The sequence below is a fragment of the Nannospalax galili genome, unplaced genomic scaffold (assembly GCF_000622305.1).
Source record: "Nannospalax galili isolate Female #2095 unplaced genomic scaffold, S.galili_v1.0 scaffold95, whole genome shotgun sequence".
Classification (NCBI taxonomy): domain Eukaryota; kingdom Metazoa; phylum Chordata; class Mammalia; order Rodentia; family Spalacidae; genus Nannospalax; species Nannospalax galili.
Window position 1 is genome coordinate 2,015,616 of NW_008342393.1, and position 16,585 is coordinate 2,032,200.

Sequence of the window (16,585 nt, forward strand, 5' to 3'; positions counted from 1 at the left end):
AGAGAGAGAGAGAGAGAGAAAATGATGCTAACCCTAGTGGAGCTAGGGTCAGTAATGATTCCTACTCAGGGCCTCCCCTCTTGCTCCTGGATAAAGTCCATGCACTCCCTGCAGCCCTGCGTGGGAACGTACCCCTGGCCTCAACGGTGCGGATGCACTGCTGCACGAAGCGTGGCACCGGGCTCCTTTCGCGCTCACACAGCTCAGCCAGCCCGCAACCAAACACCTGGTCTGGGGGAGAGGCTCATCAGCGCTGCCCAGCCCAGCACCACCTGAACCCGGATCCCGGTGGCCGCAGGTACCTTTGATGTAGCCCTTCTCCCGCAGGGACTGCAGCGTGGGCCGCCTCTGTAAGAACTTGCGGAGTCTGTGCCGGACCCTGCTCAAGTCGGTCTCCAGACCTCCGGGGCTCAGCGCTGGTGAGGCTGCTGCAGAGGAACCAGAACTCAGTGGCGGTGGTATCAGAGGGTCAGCAGGTTCAGACCAGGAAATTACCTCCCGCCCCACAGAGCCGACCTCCTGATGCCGTCCCCATCTGACCCCATCGCACACCTGAATTCTGGCGAGCATCCTCCTCCCGCCAGCTTCCCAGGCGCTCACTGGACCCGAAATCAGTGCTGCTGGGCTCACTTTCCTCCCTGGGGAGTGTATCTGCAGCCTGGAATCAGACAGCTTCAGAAGGCAAAGGCCTGGGGCCATTTGAGGCCTCCCTCAATATGGCAAGGAACCCCAGGTGCCTTCCAACAGCCCTGGCCTGGAGAGGCCCCAGGCAGAGACCTCTTTTCCCTTAGTAAGTTAATAACCCTCCTCTTCAGAGAATCAGAATTTCCACCTTCCCAGGCTGTAGAGTCCTCCAGGAGCACTGTAGTGTTTCTCTCTCTCTCTCTCTCTCTCTCTCTCTCTCTCTCTCTCTCTGAAACTGTTTAACCCCATAAGAAATTTCTCTCTCTCCCTCCACTCTCTCTCATCCTCCTCCTCTCTCTCCCTCTCTGTCTCTCTTGTCCTGGCCACCTCTACCTACCTGCCAGGTCCTGGTCTCCTCATATCTGACTCAACTCTCTACAACTAGACTGGGTCCTACTCATGAACTTGCAACGTGGCCTAGAGCATGGCGATCACCTCCCCCCCTTACCTCTTGCATCTGGATTCCTATACCTATTAATACAGTCAATGCTAACTAATAGGGAATTAAGAGTCAAATAGTACCAAGCCACTGCCATGTAAACAGCTGACAGAGGGGTTCTGCCTCATCTCTACTTATGTATTTGATTTTGTTTTTCAGAGCCAAAACCCAGGGCCATATGCATACTGAGCAAGTTATTTGTCACTAAGCTACATCCACAAATCCATAATTGACACTACTGGGGCTATAGCTCAGTGTAAGACACTTGTGTACAAGGCCCCTGAATTCAACCCTTTAAAGTTTTATCTTCTAGTTCTAGCTGTCACTCCTGTCTAAGTCTGGTTCTCAGAGTATTTATTTACCCCTCCACAAGCCTCTCTTGGAATGATGTCAACCAGGATGTGTCTATCCCCTCTTGGAAAGCCCTCTCATTAGCAGGAGGAGGGGGTGCTGATGCTGCAGGGAATGGAACTCATCCATTGGTACTATGGGTCCCTATGCATAGCTGAGGGTTCTGTATAAATGCCTGCACCCTCCCCATCAGCCCTACAGGTACCAGGTTCTGCCTACCAGCTCCTGGATGCCTTCGGCAATGGCCTTGTGCCAGTTGTTGATGATGGCTTCTGAGTCATGCTGGATCAGGTACTCTGAGCCATCTCGGCTTCGAAGCTGGAGGGACACAAGTCAGTCAGTCATCTCTACTTCCCTAGGTCTACTGTGGGAGTAGGCCTGGGGTGTGTGCATGTACAGAGAGGGAGGTAGCTTGTCCCTGCCCCCAAGGACTCAGAGCCTAATGGAGCAAAGGCCTCAACCCAGGCCCAAGTCTTCCTCTTTGTTTAAGGTTGTGGGTGACAACATCTGTTACAGGAAGACAAAGCGAGGCCCAGTAAACTTTAGCTACTTCTTCATGGTTACACAGCCAGCAGTGATAGAGTGGGGCTCTGCAGGGATCACTGTGGCCTGCCACAGAACACAGCAGGCCTCATCCAGGGCATCGGCTTGCAAAGAGGAAAGTGACAGAAACTTCTCATGAGAGACCCTGTCTATTGGAATGACAATGAAAACATGGGGAGGGGTCTTGAGAGATGGTTCAACAGTTAAGAACACTGGATGCTCTTAAAGAGGACCAGGGTTTGGTTTCTAGCATCCACATGGTGACTAACAACCTTCTGTAACTCCAGTTCCAGATCCAACACCCTTGTCTGACCTCTACAGACACTGCATGACACAGGTGCACTTACATGTAGGCAAAACACTCGTACACATAAAAAGAAAAGAAAAGAAAATGTGGGGAGGAATAGAAAACAGATCACGGCTGGCCCGTGGCCGATCCCGAATACACTGAGGACATGGAGTGTGTTCCTAGGCTTTGCAGCTACGTGTCTCAACTTAATCCCATATACCAGTCTGGGCCACAAGTCTTCTCACAGCCCAATTCATCAAGAATCATACATTCATCAAAGTGTTGGAGGAAAGCTTTGGGACACAGGACTGATGGCCTGAAGCCATTGACTGGGGTGGATCCCTGCCCAGGCATTCCACACCACATTATGGCTGTAGAAGTGGAATGTCAAACTTGCCATTGAGGTTCGAGACAGAGGCAGACTATGGAAGCTGGATCAAACAGCGGGGAACAACTTCTTTTTTTGGTCTTTTTTTGAGACAAGGTCTCCCTGTAGCCCCAGCTGGCCTGGAACTCACTATGTAGACCAGGCTGGCCTTGAACTCACAGAGATCTGCCTGCCTCTGCCTCCTGAGTGCTAGGACTAAAGGGGTGCACTATCACACCCACTCGGGAACAGCTTCTAAAATCAGAGAAGACTGTTTTTTGGTTGTCTTGCTTTTAAAATTTTACCTAAATTGATTTAAACTGCTTTTAACAATGGGAGGAGGGGGGAGGGGGAGGGGGAGGAGGAGGAGGAAGAGGGAGTGGCAGCAGCCTGGAGTGCAGTGGCACAGCAGTGGCTAAGCATGCAAGAAGCCCTGGATGTGGTCTCCAGCACCCCAAAGTGAAAACACAAACAAACAAACCCTGGCGTGTTTCACCTCCCCTTCAAAGACCTGAGAAACAGCCCATGTAGAAAGCACAGGCTTAACTCCAATCTCAGATTAACTCTACTGCCTGCTACTCCAGAGACATGCCTAAGACAATTCCAAAAGAACTGTTTGGGGCAGTTTGCTTAAGGCATTATCAGTTCATAGCTGAAAGTTTCCAGGGCTGAGGATGTAGCTCAGTGATAGAGCATTTGCCTAGCATATACAAAGCCCTGGGTTTCCCCACCCACAGCACTGGAAAAATTAAAGTGAAGTTTAATATTTCATATAGCAAAGCTTTAGTTACATGGTGATATATTACATAAAACATCTATCCTGTCAAATGTATAAGCAAGTTGAGCTGTCCCTCATACTGTCACTACAGAGTTCTGTGGCTCTGGGGGCACTAGGAAGGGAGCTGTGAGACTCCTTCCGGCACAGCTGTCCATCCTCCATGACAGGGAATATGGAGCTGCCTTTCAGGAAATCCTCAAGTTGCCTACAGGCCACTGTGAAGAGAGAGAGAGAGGGAGAGGGGGAGGGAGGGAGGAGGAGGGAGAGGGAGAGGGAAAGGGATGACCACTAGCCTGCAAGGAGGCAGAGGGCTCCTGGCTTCCCACTCAGAACCCCCAGCCTTCCCAGCATCCTCTTTATCAGCTTGAAGGACACATCTGCCTTCTAGGCTTTGCCAGAAAAGACCACTCAGATAGGCCTCTTCCAAAATGTTCCTCAGAATCCCGTTAGGGTGACCTTTATAGAGAACTGGTTGAAAGCTCTCCTTCCAGATTTAAGAAAGAACACATCTGAAAATGTGAAGTCCCTGCCCAATTTGACCCCATAGCAGACATTGCTAGCTGACTGCAGAACTCTACCCTGCCAAACCTGGAGAAGGTGCTAGAGTTCTCAAGAAAGTTTCAGACCTACTGATCAAGAGTACCTCATGAGATGAAACTGGATTTTCATTCCTGCTCTAGAACCCTTGTTTTAGAACTGAATAAAGCTTGGAGACTGGAGCTGGAGAAATGGCTCAGTGGAGAAGAACACTGGCTGCTCATACAGAGGACCCTGGTTCGATTCCCAGAACCCACATGGCAGCTAACCACTGTCTATAATTCCAGTTCCAGGGGATCTGATGCCCTCATCTGACCTCTGCAGGCATTGCACAGCTTGGGTATACTTACATACATGCAAGCAATACACTCATACACATAAAACAAAAGTAATCAATATTTTTTTTAAAAAAGCTTGGAGACTCATCAGAAATGAAGGATTCATACTCCCTGCAGAATGTTTTGGCCCTGCTTCTGGTTTTCTTTGTAATCTGCTGCCCTAAGCAGCCCTAAGTCCCCTAAGCCAACTTCCATCGAGTGGTTTGTTAGGACACTTATCCCTCTAGATCCCATTTTCATGGAGCTACGCACTAGAAATTTGTTTAAGAACTAAAGGTTAGAAAGTAGCTTTGAGTCCCTGAAACCCAGAGAGGGCCCCTCCCTCACAAAAAAGAACACTGTAACTGATGGTGTCTCCTCTCACTTCTGTTGGGAGAAGAAATGGAGCTGTTTCTCTGACCCCCAGAACACCTGCTCACCATCTGCCCCTAGTTCCCCTAGTTCGGCATCATCCCGAAGTTGTTTTTTGCCTGCTCCTGGCTTTTTGGTGGCTTTTACCAAGTTACTGTGTGTGTGTGTGTGTGTGTGTGTGTGTGTGTGTGTGTGTGTGTATTTGTATTTGTGAGTGCACATGTGTATGTTTAAATGTGTGTAGGTATGCAAATACAAGTCAGAGTTCAACTTCAGGTGTCATTTCTCAGGTGTTGTCTTTAAAAAAAAAGATTTTATTTTTTAATTATGTGGATTTGTGTGTGGCTAGGCACATGAATGCAGAGAGCCCATAGAGACCAGAAGAGGGGTATGCTCTTAACAGCTGAGCCATCTCTCCAGCCCTGTTTTTTTTTTTTTTGAGGTCTCTTGCTGGCCTGAACTCAACTATTAGGCTAGGTTGGCTGGTCAGCAAGCCCCCGGGAATTCACCTGTCTCTGCCTTCTCAGTGCTGGGATTACAATTGTGTGCCACCACACCAGCCTTTTACGTAGGTCCTGAGGCTCAAACTCAGGTTCTCATGCTTGTGAAGCAAGTACTTTACCAATAGCGCTACCTCCCCAACCCCTCACTGCCTTTGTTTTTGTTGCATTCTGCCTCATAGCACTAGGGACTATAAAAAACTGGACAACTCTGGAATAGCAACGGGTGTGGCATTTATGAGGGCCTTGCCAGAGTCCTCTTGCTCTACCTGCTGGGGGAGTCAGACCAGCTTGTCATTGTCCTGTTCTATTCATTAGGGACTCAATAAAAGCTGGAATCTGGGCTCTGGCCAGCAAGAGTAGGTTTCCTGGTCCAGCCTATCTGAGCGAGCAGTCAGAATCCAAGTATTAGGCTGGCAGCTGGAAGGAGGGTGGCCCTTCTGGGCATACCAGCTTTATTTACCATAGACTCTGCTTTTCTAGCCCTCTATAGCAAGGAATATTAACTCCAGAGAGGAGGCATCAGATACCATGATGGCAGAAAACACTAGACCCAGGATGGGGGCAGTTTTGGGTTTGAGTCCTGAGAATTCCAGCCCTTTTGCAGACTTTGCAGGCCCCCATTATTGGACTTTGTCTGCAGTGAGGATCCCAGGTCATCAGTCCCCTTTCCCATCCCACCACTCACCTCTAGCACATTCTTCTTGCTAGATTTGTCTTTGGGAGCCCAAGAGAGAGAGGCCCCCTTCAATTCTACTGTGTACTCAGGGATGGAGAACTTGGAAGGGTGCCTCTGCAGGGAAGGAAGGAAAAGAGCAAAGCGAGGTTATAGGGGTCCTCAGCCCAGATGGGCCTGTACACAGGGCTCTGACACACCAGGCTCCTATGGCTCTAAGGATAGGTTGAGGTCCCTGGGGAAGGGGAGATCCTAGTACTTCTTGGCCCTGGAGCTTGCTGGTCATCTGGTCCACTGCTGCCTGCCTACTCCAGAAGGGAAGGAAGGAGCCTAGCCCTATACTGTGAGCAGATATGCCATGTCCCAACCTCCCTCTCCTCCTGGTTGGAGCTGTCTTCTAGCCCCAAAGTGGCTGAAGAAATTTGTATAGGAGAGAATCTGCCATCATTGCCCCTCCTTGCCAGTGCCCATGGTGCTCCTTGGCACTTGGATACCCACCCCTCTCTCAGACTGGCCTTTCCCAAATCAGACCTGATAAAAAGCAGGTGTCCCCTACTCAGGGACAGGTCTCACCAGGCCGCCTGCAGCTGAGGTCTTTGAGTCCTTGAAGAAGGTCAGGACACCCCCCTCCAGCACAGTCCAGGAGGCACTCCAGTGCTTCTTCCTGAGTGAGGAGGGGAAGTAGGAGTGGGTGGGCTTAGATTTGTTCCTAGGCTGGAGGGCACCCCCTCACACATGTAGGACACAGAGTTTAAGCACACAGCCTGGCCTTGGTGGGCAAGAATTCCCCCCTCTAACAGACAAGGCCTGGCACTTGGTGAACTTGGCTATCAAGGCCCACCCTGTCCTGGTCTGAGGGTGGACAGTCCTCACCGAAGCCTCTTCCCCTTGTCCACTGTCTTGGTGCGATGGAGCACTCCTGCCTTGTCCAGGGTCTTGATCTAAAAGAGAAGGGGGTTGGGAAGGGACAGTAATGAGGGGGTGAGCTACAAGAATCAGAGGCTAGCTTCCCCTCAGCTGGGAGGTCCCCTTTGGTTGGGCCTGAGGCTCACTTGTTACCCGCCCAGCCACCTGGCTGCTGGTGCTCAGGATGGGGATGATGTTCCCGCAGGAACAAATACAGGGCAATTGCTCCTGAGTTTCCATGTTCTCTACTATGGGACTTGATGGGAAGACAGGAATATGTTTCATCTGTTCCTGCCCCCAGGACCTCCATGCCCCTTTCCTACCCTCTCCTCTGGAGGGCTAGCCTGGGCTGGAGTGTCACTGTCCTGGCTGGATTTCCGAATACTTCGAGGGGCAGGGATCGGGACCTGGGGAGAAAGACAATGTCATCTATCATCCCCCTCTCCTCTCCCCAGCTCTCTCCCTTTCCCAGTTGGTTACCTGGGGCAACTCCCACCGAACAGAGGAGTCCTCTGGCTTGTAGAAGTATGGCTTCCCATGCTGGTCCTCTGACCTCACCCACTGTGGACACAGGGATGGTCAGGGTCCCTAGCTCAAGATCCAGGATGGCACCAGGGGCTGGGGCATGAGACTGTGCTGAACTGATATGTGGTCTGCGATTAGTCTTTAAGGGGAGACCCTAGTGAGGAGAATTGGGTGAGGGAGGGATGCAGAGGCTGTCTAGATCCATCTGCCAGTGGTGCCTTACTTGCTCCTGAGTGAACTGGTTGGTGTAGAATATTTGCTTGTCTGGGCCAATCTCACAGGACCAGCCAGGGGGTGTCTCCAAGGGAGAGGTGGGGCCGGGATCATTGAAGGAACCCACAGGGGAATAGTCCTCTTCTGGGTAACTGGTCAGCAGTTCAGGGTAGTCTGTTTCAGGAGTTGGGGGCTGTGGGGACCAGAAGATGGAGACAGAGGTTCTCAGTGCCAATACTGCCCCTGCCTTCCCAACTTAGCATCGAACCAACCCATGACTCTGTTCCTTTGGGGCCAAGGACAGGAAAGGGAGGTAGAGGCCCCCACAAGCAGCTCTGCTCACCTGGCCCTGCCTCTACTCTCTGGTCCCTAAGAAGCAAGAAGGGGGAAGGGGGGGATGAGAGAAGCTCAGAGGTGGCCCCGCCCACATTGCCCCGCCCTTCGCTCTCTGGTCCCTGTACTGGAAGCCGGGTCAGAGATGCTCAGAAGTGGTCCAGGCCCTCACCCTCTGCCTGGGGCTGCCTGGGCTCAGGCTGGGTTGCATCTCCAGCTCGTCCTGGTGCTCTGGCTCCTCCGACTCGTCCTCCCAAGCTGTCTCGCCTGTCAGAGGGTTGTAGAAGAAGACCCTGCGGCTCTCCTCATCCCAGTACTGTCCCCACTCTGTATCAAGGCTCTCCCCGCTGTCCACAGAGGCCCGGGAAGTGGCCGGGCTGGTGGCACCCTCAGCTGCCTCGAAGGGCGACTCCCAGGTGGTCACACCCGTGCTGGGATTGTAGTAGTAGGGGCGCCCGGTGCCCACGTCGGTGTGTGTCTCCCACACCGGGCTGAGGCCAGGGGTTGCAGTAGAGCCCGGCGACGGGGCCCGAGGCTGCCTCTCTATGTTCGCGTAGACAGGCTCCGGATCCTCTACCTGCTGGAAGGGAAGGAGGCAACTGTAGTGACAACTCCAGGGTCACACAGCAATGGGGCTGCTATCTGCAACCTTTAGCAGTCCTACTACCTCTCTGACTCAAGTTGCCTGGGGGTAAAACGTCTGCCCTGCTCATTCTTGAAATTGTTAAAACAAGGAAATGTTCTTGAAAGTGCTTTGTGAAGCATAAGTGCAGCACATGGGTAGGTCTGTATGTTAACTGTATTAATAATAACTCGGTTCTCATGACTGCACTTACAGAGGCAAGTGAAATGTTGGCAGGAATGAAGTAATGGTGGGGGACCCATTCAGAGTCCTCTGCATTCCTCTTTCCACTGTCCCACTGAGGGCTCCCACCATTCTAGAAAGTTCTGAGACTGGAATTTGGATTGCCTCTGGACTGAGGCTGGTTTTCAGATCTAAGAATCAGTTCCACTAGAAGGGAGAGAGGACAGCCAGATGGGCTGGAGAATGAAAGGTCAATGAAAGGAGTCACCAAAGGATACTCCAAAGGTCTGGGGTATCTGGGGGTTCATCTGGTTGGTCACTTTTTCTGCCTCCCTGCTGGCCTGGGGGCAAAGTCTCAATCCTCAGCCCAGCTGAGGCCACCTATTACCTGCCTGGGTTTAGGCCTTATTTCCTGCCACTCCTTGCCCCTGGCCTTGAACTTTAAACTTCAGTATCACTGCATTGTTATAGGTCCCCACCCCTCTCTGCTGGAACTCCTGCAGGCCTATCTCATTCTTAGTCTGCCTGGGTCCATCTCCACACAGCCGACCTCTCCTCAAATTCCTCAAGTGTGCCTACCACACCAATACACACTGCCTCTGCCTCATGAGTGCTGGGACTAAAGGGTGCTCCACCACACCTGGTGGGGTTAATAGTTTTCTTTTCTTTTCTTTTTTTTTTTCTTTTTGGTCTCTTTGAGACAGGGTCTCCCTGTAGCACCAGCTGTCCTGGAACTCACTATGTAAACCAAGCTGTCCTGGAACTCACAAAGATCCGCCTGCCTCTGCCTCCCAAGTGCTGGGATCAAAGGTGAGCGCCACCATGCCCAGCGGGTTAACAGTTTTCTAAGAACACATAATGCCCACAGCAAACAGCACATCTCAAAATGGTAGATTTAGTATAATTCCAATTTTGTGGTTTTGGAAACCATCCAAAATGCTAATATGGGTGGACTGGGGATGTAACTAGGCAAAGTGCTCACCTAGCATGCAGGAAGTCCAAGATTTGATCCCTAGCACTTAGAAGCAGGTGTGGTGGCTTGTGCCTGTAATCCTAGCCCTCAAGAGGTGTAGGCCGGAGGATCAGAAGTTCAAGATCATCCTTGGTTACATATTGAGTTTGAGGCCAGCTGGGGTGCATGAGACCGTCTCAAAAGAGACGAAACAAAATAAAATGCTAGCATAGGACTAAACTGGGCAGTGTGATTACAGAGGTTATATTTTGCTTTTGTTTTTTGGAGGTATTAGGGATTGTACCCCAGGCCTCATATACAGTAGGCAAGTCTGATGACCTGAGTTTGTTCCCTGGGATCCACATGGTAGAGGGAGGGAATGACTCCCACAGGTTGCTCTCTGACCTCCACATGTGTGTTGCAGCATACATACACCATATACATATACTACACACACTAAATAAATAAATGTAATAAAATAAATAAATCACAAAAGTTCTTATGTTGACTGAGACACTCCTGCAAGGGGAAGCATGTCTCACTCAAAGTGGCTTCTCCCTGGGTCTAGACAGGAAGATAAAAAACATTCAGGGCTAGAGAGATGGCTCAGGGATTAAGAGCACTGGCTGTTCTTGCAAAGGACCCTGGTTTGGTTCCCAGCACCCAAATGATGGCTCACAACCCTCTGTGTAACTCCAGTTCCAGGAGATTTGACGTCCTCTTCTGGTCTCTGTGGGCATTGCAAACACATGGTGCACTTATATACGTTCAGGCAAAATACTCTCCAGCCCCAAATAAATAAATCTGAAAATAAAACCACTCATTCATCCTATGAGGATTCATCTGCTCTGTTCTTGGCCAGACACCGTGCCAGATGCTAAGGAATGCAGCAGCGAACAAATGGGCACAAGTCCCTGCCTGGCAGGATGGACCTCAAGTGTGCATGTGGTGGAGAGTGTGGGGGCGTGATAGGTGAAATGCACAGGATGTAAGAGATGGTCACTGTCCAGCAAGAAGGCAAAGGCAGGGGCCATGGGACGGTACAGGCACTTGATGCCAAGCTTGACAATCTGAGTCCCATCTCCAGGACCCACATTGTGGAAGGAGACAGCTGACTCCTGCAAGTTGTCCTCTGACTTTCACATGTGCACCATGGCATGCATACACATGCATGCACACATACACACACATACACACAATAATATAATAAATAGAACAAAATAACAAAAATCAAACGCATGGTGTGATAAGGGAGGCTGCAGTTTTAGACAGGGTGGCCAGTCCCCAGGAATGCAGGTTCTGGGCTGAGTTCATCCGTTCTTCTCCTTTACCCTTCCAGGCTCATGTGTGGTGGAGACTCCCTCTCTCCCTCCCTACCTCTACTCACTTCTCCTTTCTCCCTGACCCCAGATCTCATGTGGCATTCTATATTCCAGCCACACTAGGCTGCTCAGCCGCCTCCCACACAAAAGGCACCTATCTGCCTCTAAGCTTTTGCTCAGAGTGTCCCCTCAGCCTAGATTCCCTTCTTTCATTTCCTGTCCACTCTGATCCTGTTCCTTGCTGGGCTTTGGGTCACAGCCTCCCTGGAGGGACATCTAACCTGCTGGAATTCTCATTGCCTTTGTTAGTGTCTGATGGCATTCTGCCTTGGAGGTCAGTTAGCAACCCATCCACTGCCTATCTTTCTCTCCTTCCTTCCTTCCCTCCCTCTCTCCCTCCCTCCTTTACTTCTTCCTTCTTTCCTTTTTTTCCCATGTGTATGTGTGTGGTATGCATGTGTGTGTACCCATGTGTATGGGTATATGTGTGCATATACATGTGAAAATCCAAGGTTGACATTGGGTATCTTCCTCAGCTGCCTTCTACCTTATATATTGAGGCAGGGTTTCTCAGTTGAACCCAGAGCTCACTGATTTGGCTAGTCTAGATATCTAGCTTGTTCAGGGAATCCCATCTCAGCCTCTTTACGGGGATTACAGGCAGGCCACCAAGCCCACCAGGTTTTTACATGAGTCCTCACACTTGCACAGCAAGTGCTTTACCTGCTGAGCCATCTCTCTAGCCCCCGGGTAGGTGTTTCTTGTATGACACAGGATGATATTGGTCCCCAGCAGGTGAGACAATACCCCAAAGAAAAGAGCAGATCTACCCAAACACTGCTTTACTACTCGAGTCAATTCTATGGTAAATGTCAGCAACAAACATACTATACCACTAGACAGAATGTGAGGAAGAACTTGCTGGGGATGAAGCTTTAAACTGCAGTGTCTAGGAGACTCCCTGGGAGGAGAGGACAGAGACCATGAGGAGAGAGAGCAGATGTGCCTTCTGCCACCACAGCCAGGCCCATCTGGGCTGTGGCCTTGCCTATTCCCAGGCAGGGGTAGGAAGGGTCCATGGGTGGTGGAGCTAGGCTTTTTGGAGGAGGGATTTGTAGCAGACAGGCTACTGGAGCTAACAGAACATGCCAGTAGTCATAGGGGAGATTTAGGAGAGAGAAATTTAGGTCCCTAGTGTGAGAGAAGATGCAGAATCATGGGGTGGGGGCAGGAAGCATTAGGAGGGTGGGTTGCTCCAGAGACACCGTTTGGGGAGGAAGGAGAGGGCCCCTCATGGAGGCAAGTAGGCAGAGTCCACACCCTCTGCAATGCTGCAGCTGCCTAGTAGTACACTGGAGATCCCTTTAAACTCTGGACCTTTCCACAAGGGGCTTTCTTTTGGTGGTAAGCTCTTGGGGGCTGGGTAAGCTCAGGCCCTCCACTCTGCTTTCAAGGGATGAAGGTGGGGCCTCCACTCCTAAAGTTCATATGTAGCCACAGCTGAGCAACAGCACCAAGGCCTCCCAGTTGTGTCCTATAGACACAGGATACTAAGTGGGAAAGAGGAAGAAACCTCCCAACCTCAGGCCATAAGACTGAGCCAAGAGGGATCCTGGCTTTCGCCACACCCACATTCCCCTCCACTTCCTTATGGTGGTGTGCCCCTTGCCTCCAATTCCATCCCCTTGCCCACAGCAGGTGGCAGCTCTGCCTCTTGCTGCCCCAAGCTCTCAGGATCTCAGATTGCTTTGCTGCCCCCTTAGACAGGAAAGGCCTTTGAGAAGCGGAGGGCAAGAAGGAGAAGGGTCTCGGCCTCCCTGACATGCTCTGTTCTGAACCCCACTGCAGCCATCTCCTAACAGAGTGGGCTGCAGGCCTGCTGGTGCCCCGAACCCACAAGGCCCTCTGCCACCCCATTAGAGGCTGAGCTGGCTCCCAATTCCTCCATCACTACCTGTGCCCGAAGCGCCCGGCTCTGTCTCCTGGTCAGTTTGGCAATCATGTCCACCATCCTGGCTCCTCTGAGCTGCTGGGATGGAGCCTGGAAAGGTTGGGGGACCACAACCCCACAGGGCTGGCACAGGGCAACTTAGAAACAAGAAGTTGCTTCGAGATGGCGGGAGGCTGAGACTGAGGCTGGTTTCCTGTCAGGGCTGCGGAAGTGCTGCCTGAGACGGGTGGGGGGTGGTGCAGGTTGGGGTGTTTCCATGTTCCTTTGACTCCACAGGCTGTCCCACTTGACTCAGTGCTCTGGTAACGAAGATCTAAATCCCAGTCCCAGATGCAGCTGGGAGAAGCCTACACCAAGATGTTCACAGGCAAGTCACAGGTGGGGTGGACGATAGGACACAGACAGGTGGAAGGAGCCACTGAGGTGAGGGGTCTGGTCTGAGCTAGTCTGGGGTAGTAGCTACTCAGACACACAACAGTGAACAACAGTCAACTCTCCCAAAGTCCAGGGAGAATATGAGGAGAAAGAGGAAGGTGGGGGAGGGAGGAGTTCCAGAAGAGGAAGGGGTTTGGATAGATGTGGTGGAGGAGCTGGTGTCTAGACCCTGCCAGCCATGAAAACAGAAGGGATTGTGACCACACCACTGTCTGCCCATCTGACCATCTGGGTCTGTCTCCTCCAGACTTGGTCACCAAGCCACACCTGCCCTCCTCCACCTGGGTACCCACATATACTCACTCCCACAGGTGTCTATATCCATGAACAAATCTGTCCACCCTCCTCTGAGGACTAAGAGAAGGGAGGGTCACTTCTCCCTCCCTCAAACCTCTCCTCCCTCTACCCCCTTATACAGGTGTGCATTCCAACCCCAGGCACACTTAATGGACCCAGCAGCTGTGGCTGCTCCTCCCCACTTCTCCCCAAAGATGGCCTTGGGGACCATCTTGCCTGCCCGGCCCCATTCTAGGGTGCTTCCATCCTGGGCTTTGCCTCCACAGCTACTCAGCTTGTTTGCAGTTGTTCTTCTATTTCAGTGATCATCTTGCCCTGACCCTAGCTCTTTTTAATTTTTTAAAAATCCTTACCCATGTCACCTCAGCTGTCCTTTCCTGGATCCCCCTGTAGGTTGCAAGGGACACCCAGCTAGACGCAGGTGTGGCATAGACTTGGGCCACAGGGCACTGGGGAGAAGGCAGAGAGCACTCCTCTGCCCTCAAAGGTTTTGCTGTCTTCTGGCACCTATGGCTCCCTCAGAAGCCCAAACCCCATGGCACACGATCCACAGTTGGCACCGAGACGCTTGCACTCCTTTGCCTGCTCTGGTTGCACAGGCTGGCTCTCAGGCTAAAGTGGCTCCCACTCCTCTATAAAGTGGGGGTGATGACACAATGGCTACCCACAGAGTCCTCCTCCTTTAAGCTTACCTTCATGCCTCTGAGAGGCACACAGTGGGAGGGGCGGGGGCACCAGCACAGACCAGCTGTCCATTACCCCACCTCCTTCCTGCAGGCCTCCCTCCAAAATCTTCCTGGGAAGGGCAGGGGCACGAGATAGTGCAAGAGGAAAATTTTGTCCTCTGGGCTGAGGGGCAAAATAAATGTCTCTAAAACACACTCCATGGAATGGTACATGCCCATGATCCCAGCACTTAGGAGGCTGAGACAGAACTGAGTTTGAAAGTGGCCTGGAATTTGCCCATATAGCCTCTCAGCTGTTTAGTGAGGCCATGTCTCAAAAACAAACAAACAAGCAAACAAAACAAAACAAAACTGAGGAACTCATAAAACAGAAAGGGGCTTGAAAGATGACTCAGCAGTTAAGAGCACTCACTGCTCTTGCAGAGAAACCCTGGCTTGTTTCCCAGCACCTAAGGGCAGCTAACAACCATCTGTAACTCCAGTTTTAGGGAAGGTGATGCTTTCTTCTAGACTCCTTGGGGACCAGGCATGCACATGGTACACATACATACATGTAAGTAAAACATTCCTACACATAAAATTTTAAAAAGTAAAACTCTAAAAAGGCTGGGCATGATGGTACCCACCTTTAATCCCAGCACTGGGGAGGTAAAGGCAGGCAGATCTATATAGCAAGTTCTAGGTCAGCTAGGCTATGGTAAGAATCTGTCTCAAAAAACACAAAACAAAACAAAACAAACAAAAGAGAGAGTGGGAAGAAAGAGCACCCTAACCAAAGGCTCGGCTAGTAACTTGCTCAGGGACTGCTGAGGGCCACAGCCTACTGCTCTTTTGCCACCCAGGTTGGGTGGAGGGACAGCAGGAAGGAACTGTGTTCTTTGCCTCAAATCTGTCACACGGTAGGTTCCTCCTACCACCCCTTCCTTCTATAGAGCAGAGACTGAGTCTCTCTCTGTATCTACCCAAGCCTGACTGAAAGCTATATACCAACATGTAGAGGTGATGGGAGGTGGGCATGCCAGAGAGTTGCACTGAAGGGTCTTAGGCAAAAGCTTTTCACTGCTACTGGGCTGACTGTACAACCTAGGAGAGGTGTCCACTTCAAGGGAATGCTGCTGCATGGACCTCGTGTGGGATCCTGAACACAATGGATTCGAGGCTGAAGTCTCTTGATGATAAACACAGAAGGAGCAGGCACCCAGAGACATGGTGTCTTGGGTAGGTTCTGCCTCAGTATCTCTCTGAGCACCTGCTGGAATGTCTGGGCACCAGTTTCTTTAGCTATAGCATAAGGCGATCCCTCCCCCTACCCCCAGGGCTAGTTTCTGTGAAAGCCATGGAGTTCCCACACCCACAGGGCCTGGTGAGAAAGCAGGGTGTGCTTCTGCTTTTCTGACTCTTGGGTTTCAGACTGGACACCCTTGGCACCGGACTCTGCCCTGGCCCCTGGGTGACCTCATGGGTCTGCCTGCTGGGCCTGCTCCTCCTGGGCAGAGATCTGGGGTGCTGCTCCTTAGCAGTTCCCACTTGTGCTGGAAGTAAAACTGGGAAAGGGCCTGCAGAGACCATCAAGGAACTTCTGGGCTCCCCAGTAAAGGCTGTGGTTTTGAGCCAAGCTAGAGAGGTAGGAAAGTGTAATCAGGGACCACTTTCTTCCCATCTACCTCCCAAATTTCTGCCTCCTCATGATGGAGGATACAGGGGCCTTGGGTTCAAGCCAGCTTCCCCCTACCCCTGAACCTGGGTCTGCAGAGCCTCCACCTGCTATAGAGGCTCTCTCTCTCAGAGAGAGAGGGGGGAGAGAGAGAGAGAGAGAGAGAGAGAGAGAGAGAGAGAGAGAGACAGAGACAGAGACAGAGAGAGAGACAGAGAGAGGCAGAGACAGAGACAGAGAGACAGTGTTCCAGGCTGGTCTCTCCAACTTGCTTTTTACCTGAGAATGACCTTAAACTTCTGTTCCTCCTGCCTCCGCTTCCCTTCTGAGCGCTAGGATTATAGGCCTGCACCACCAGGCTTGGTTTACAAGGTACTGAGGATCAAACCCAGGGCCTCAAGCATGCTAGGCAAGCACTCTACCGATTAAGCTACACCCCAGCTTTCTTTTTTTTAAAGTTTTTTTTAGATTTATTTTTTAGTCTTTTTTTTTTTCCCTTCTGAGCGCTAGGATTATAGGCCTGCACCACCAGGCTTGGTTTACAAGGTACTGAGGATCAAACCCAGGGCCTCAAGCATGCTAGGCAAGCACTCTACCGATTAAGCTACACCCCAGCTTTCTTTTTTTTAAAGTTTTTTTTAGATTTATTTTTT

At 51.3% G+C, this 16,585-nt stretch overlaps 1 protein-coding gene across 1 annotated transcript in view; it reads right to left on the bottom strand.

The window, feature by feature from the left end:
• Arhgap27 (Rho GTPase activating protein 27) overlaps window positions 1–16,585 on the bottom strand; it is a 32,977-nt gene that overhangs the window by 2,243 nt on the left and 14,149 nt on the right. Inside the window, exons 5-15 of the mRNA XM_029566036.1 lie at window positions 8,003–8,410; window positions 7,508–7,690; window positions 7,240–7,320; window positions 7,083–7,166; window positions 6,727–6,794; window positions 6,427–6,517; window positions 5,866–5,970; window positions 1,694–1,792; window positions 553–658; window positions 303–425; window positions 124–231 (exon numbers count right to left, since the gene is read on the bottom strand). Of these exons, the coding sequence (XP_029421896.1) occupies window positions 124–231; window positions 303–425; window positions 553–658; window positions 1,694–1,792; window positions 5,866–5,970; window positions 6,427–6,517; window positions 6,727–6,794; window positions 7,083–7,166; window positions 7,240–7,320; window positions 7,508–7,690; window positions 8,003–8,410 (1,456 nt within the window). The remainder of the gene's footprint in view (window positions 1–123; window positions 232–302; window positions 426–552; window positions 659–1,693; window positions 1,793–5,865; window positions 5,971–6,426; window positions 6,518–6,726; window positions 6,795–7,082; window positions 7,167–7,239; window positions 7,321–7,507; window positions 7,691–8,002; window positions 8,411–16,585) is intronic.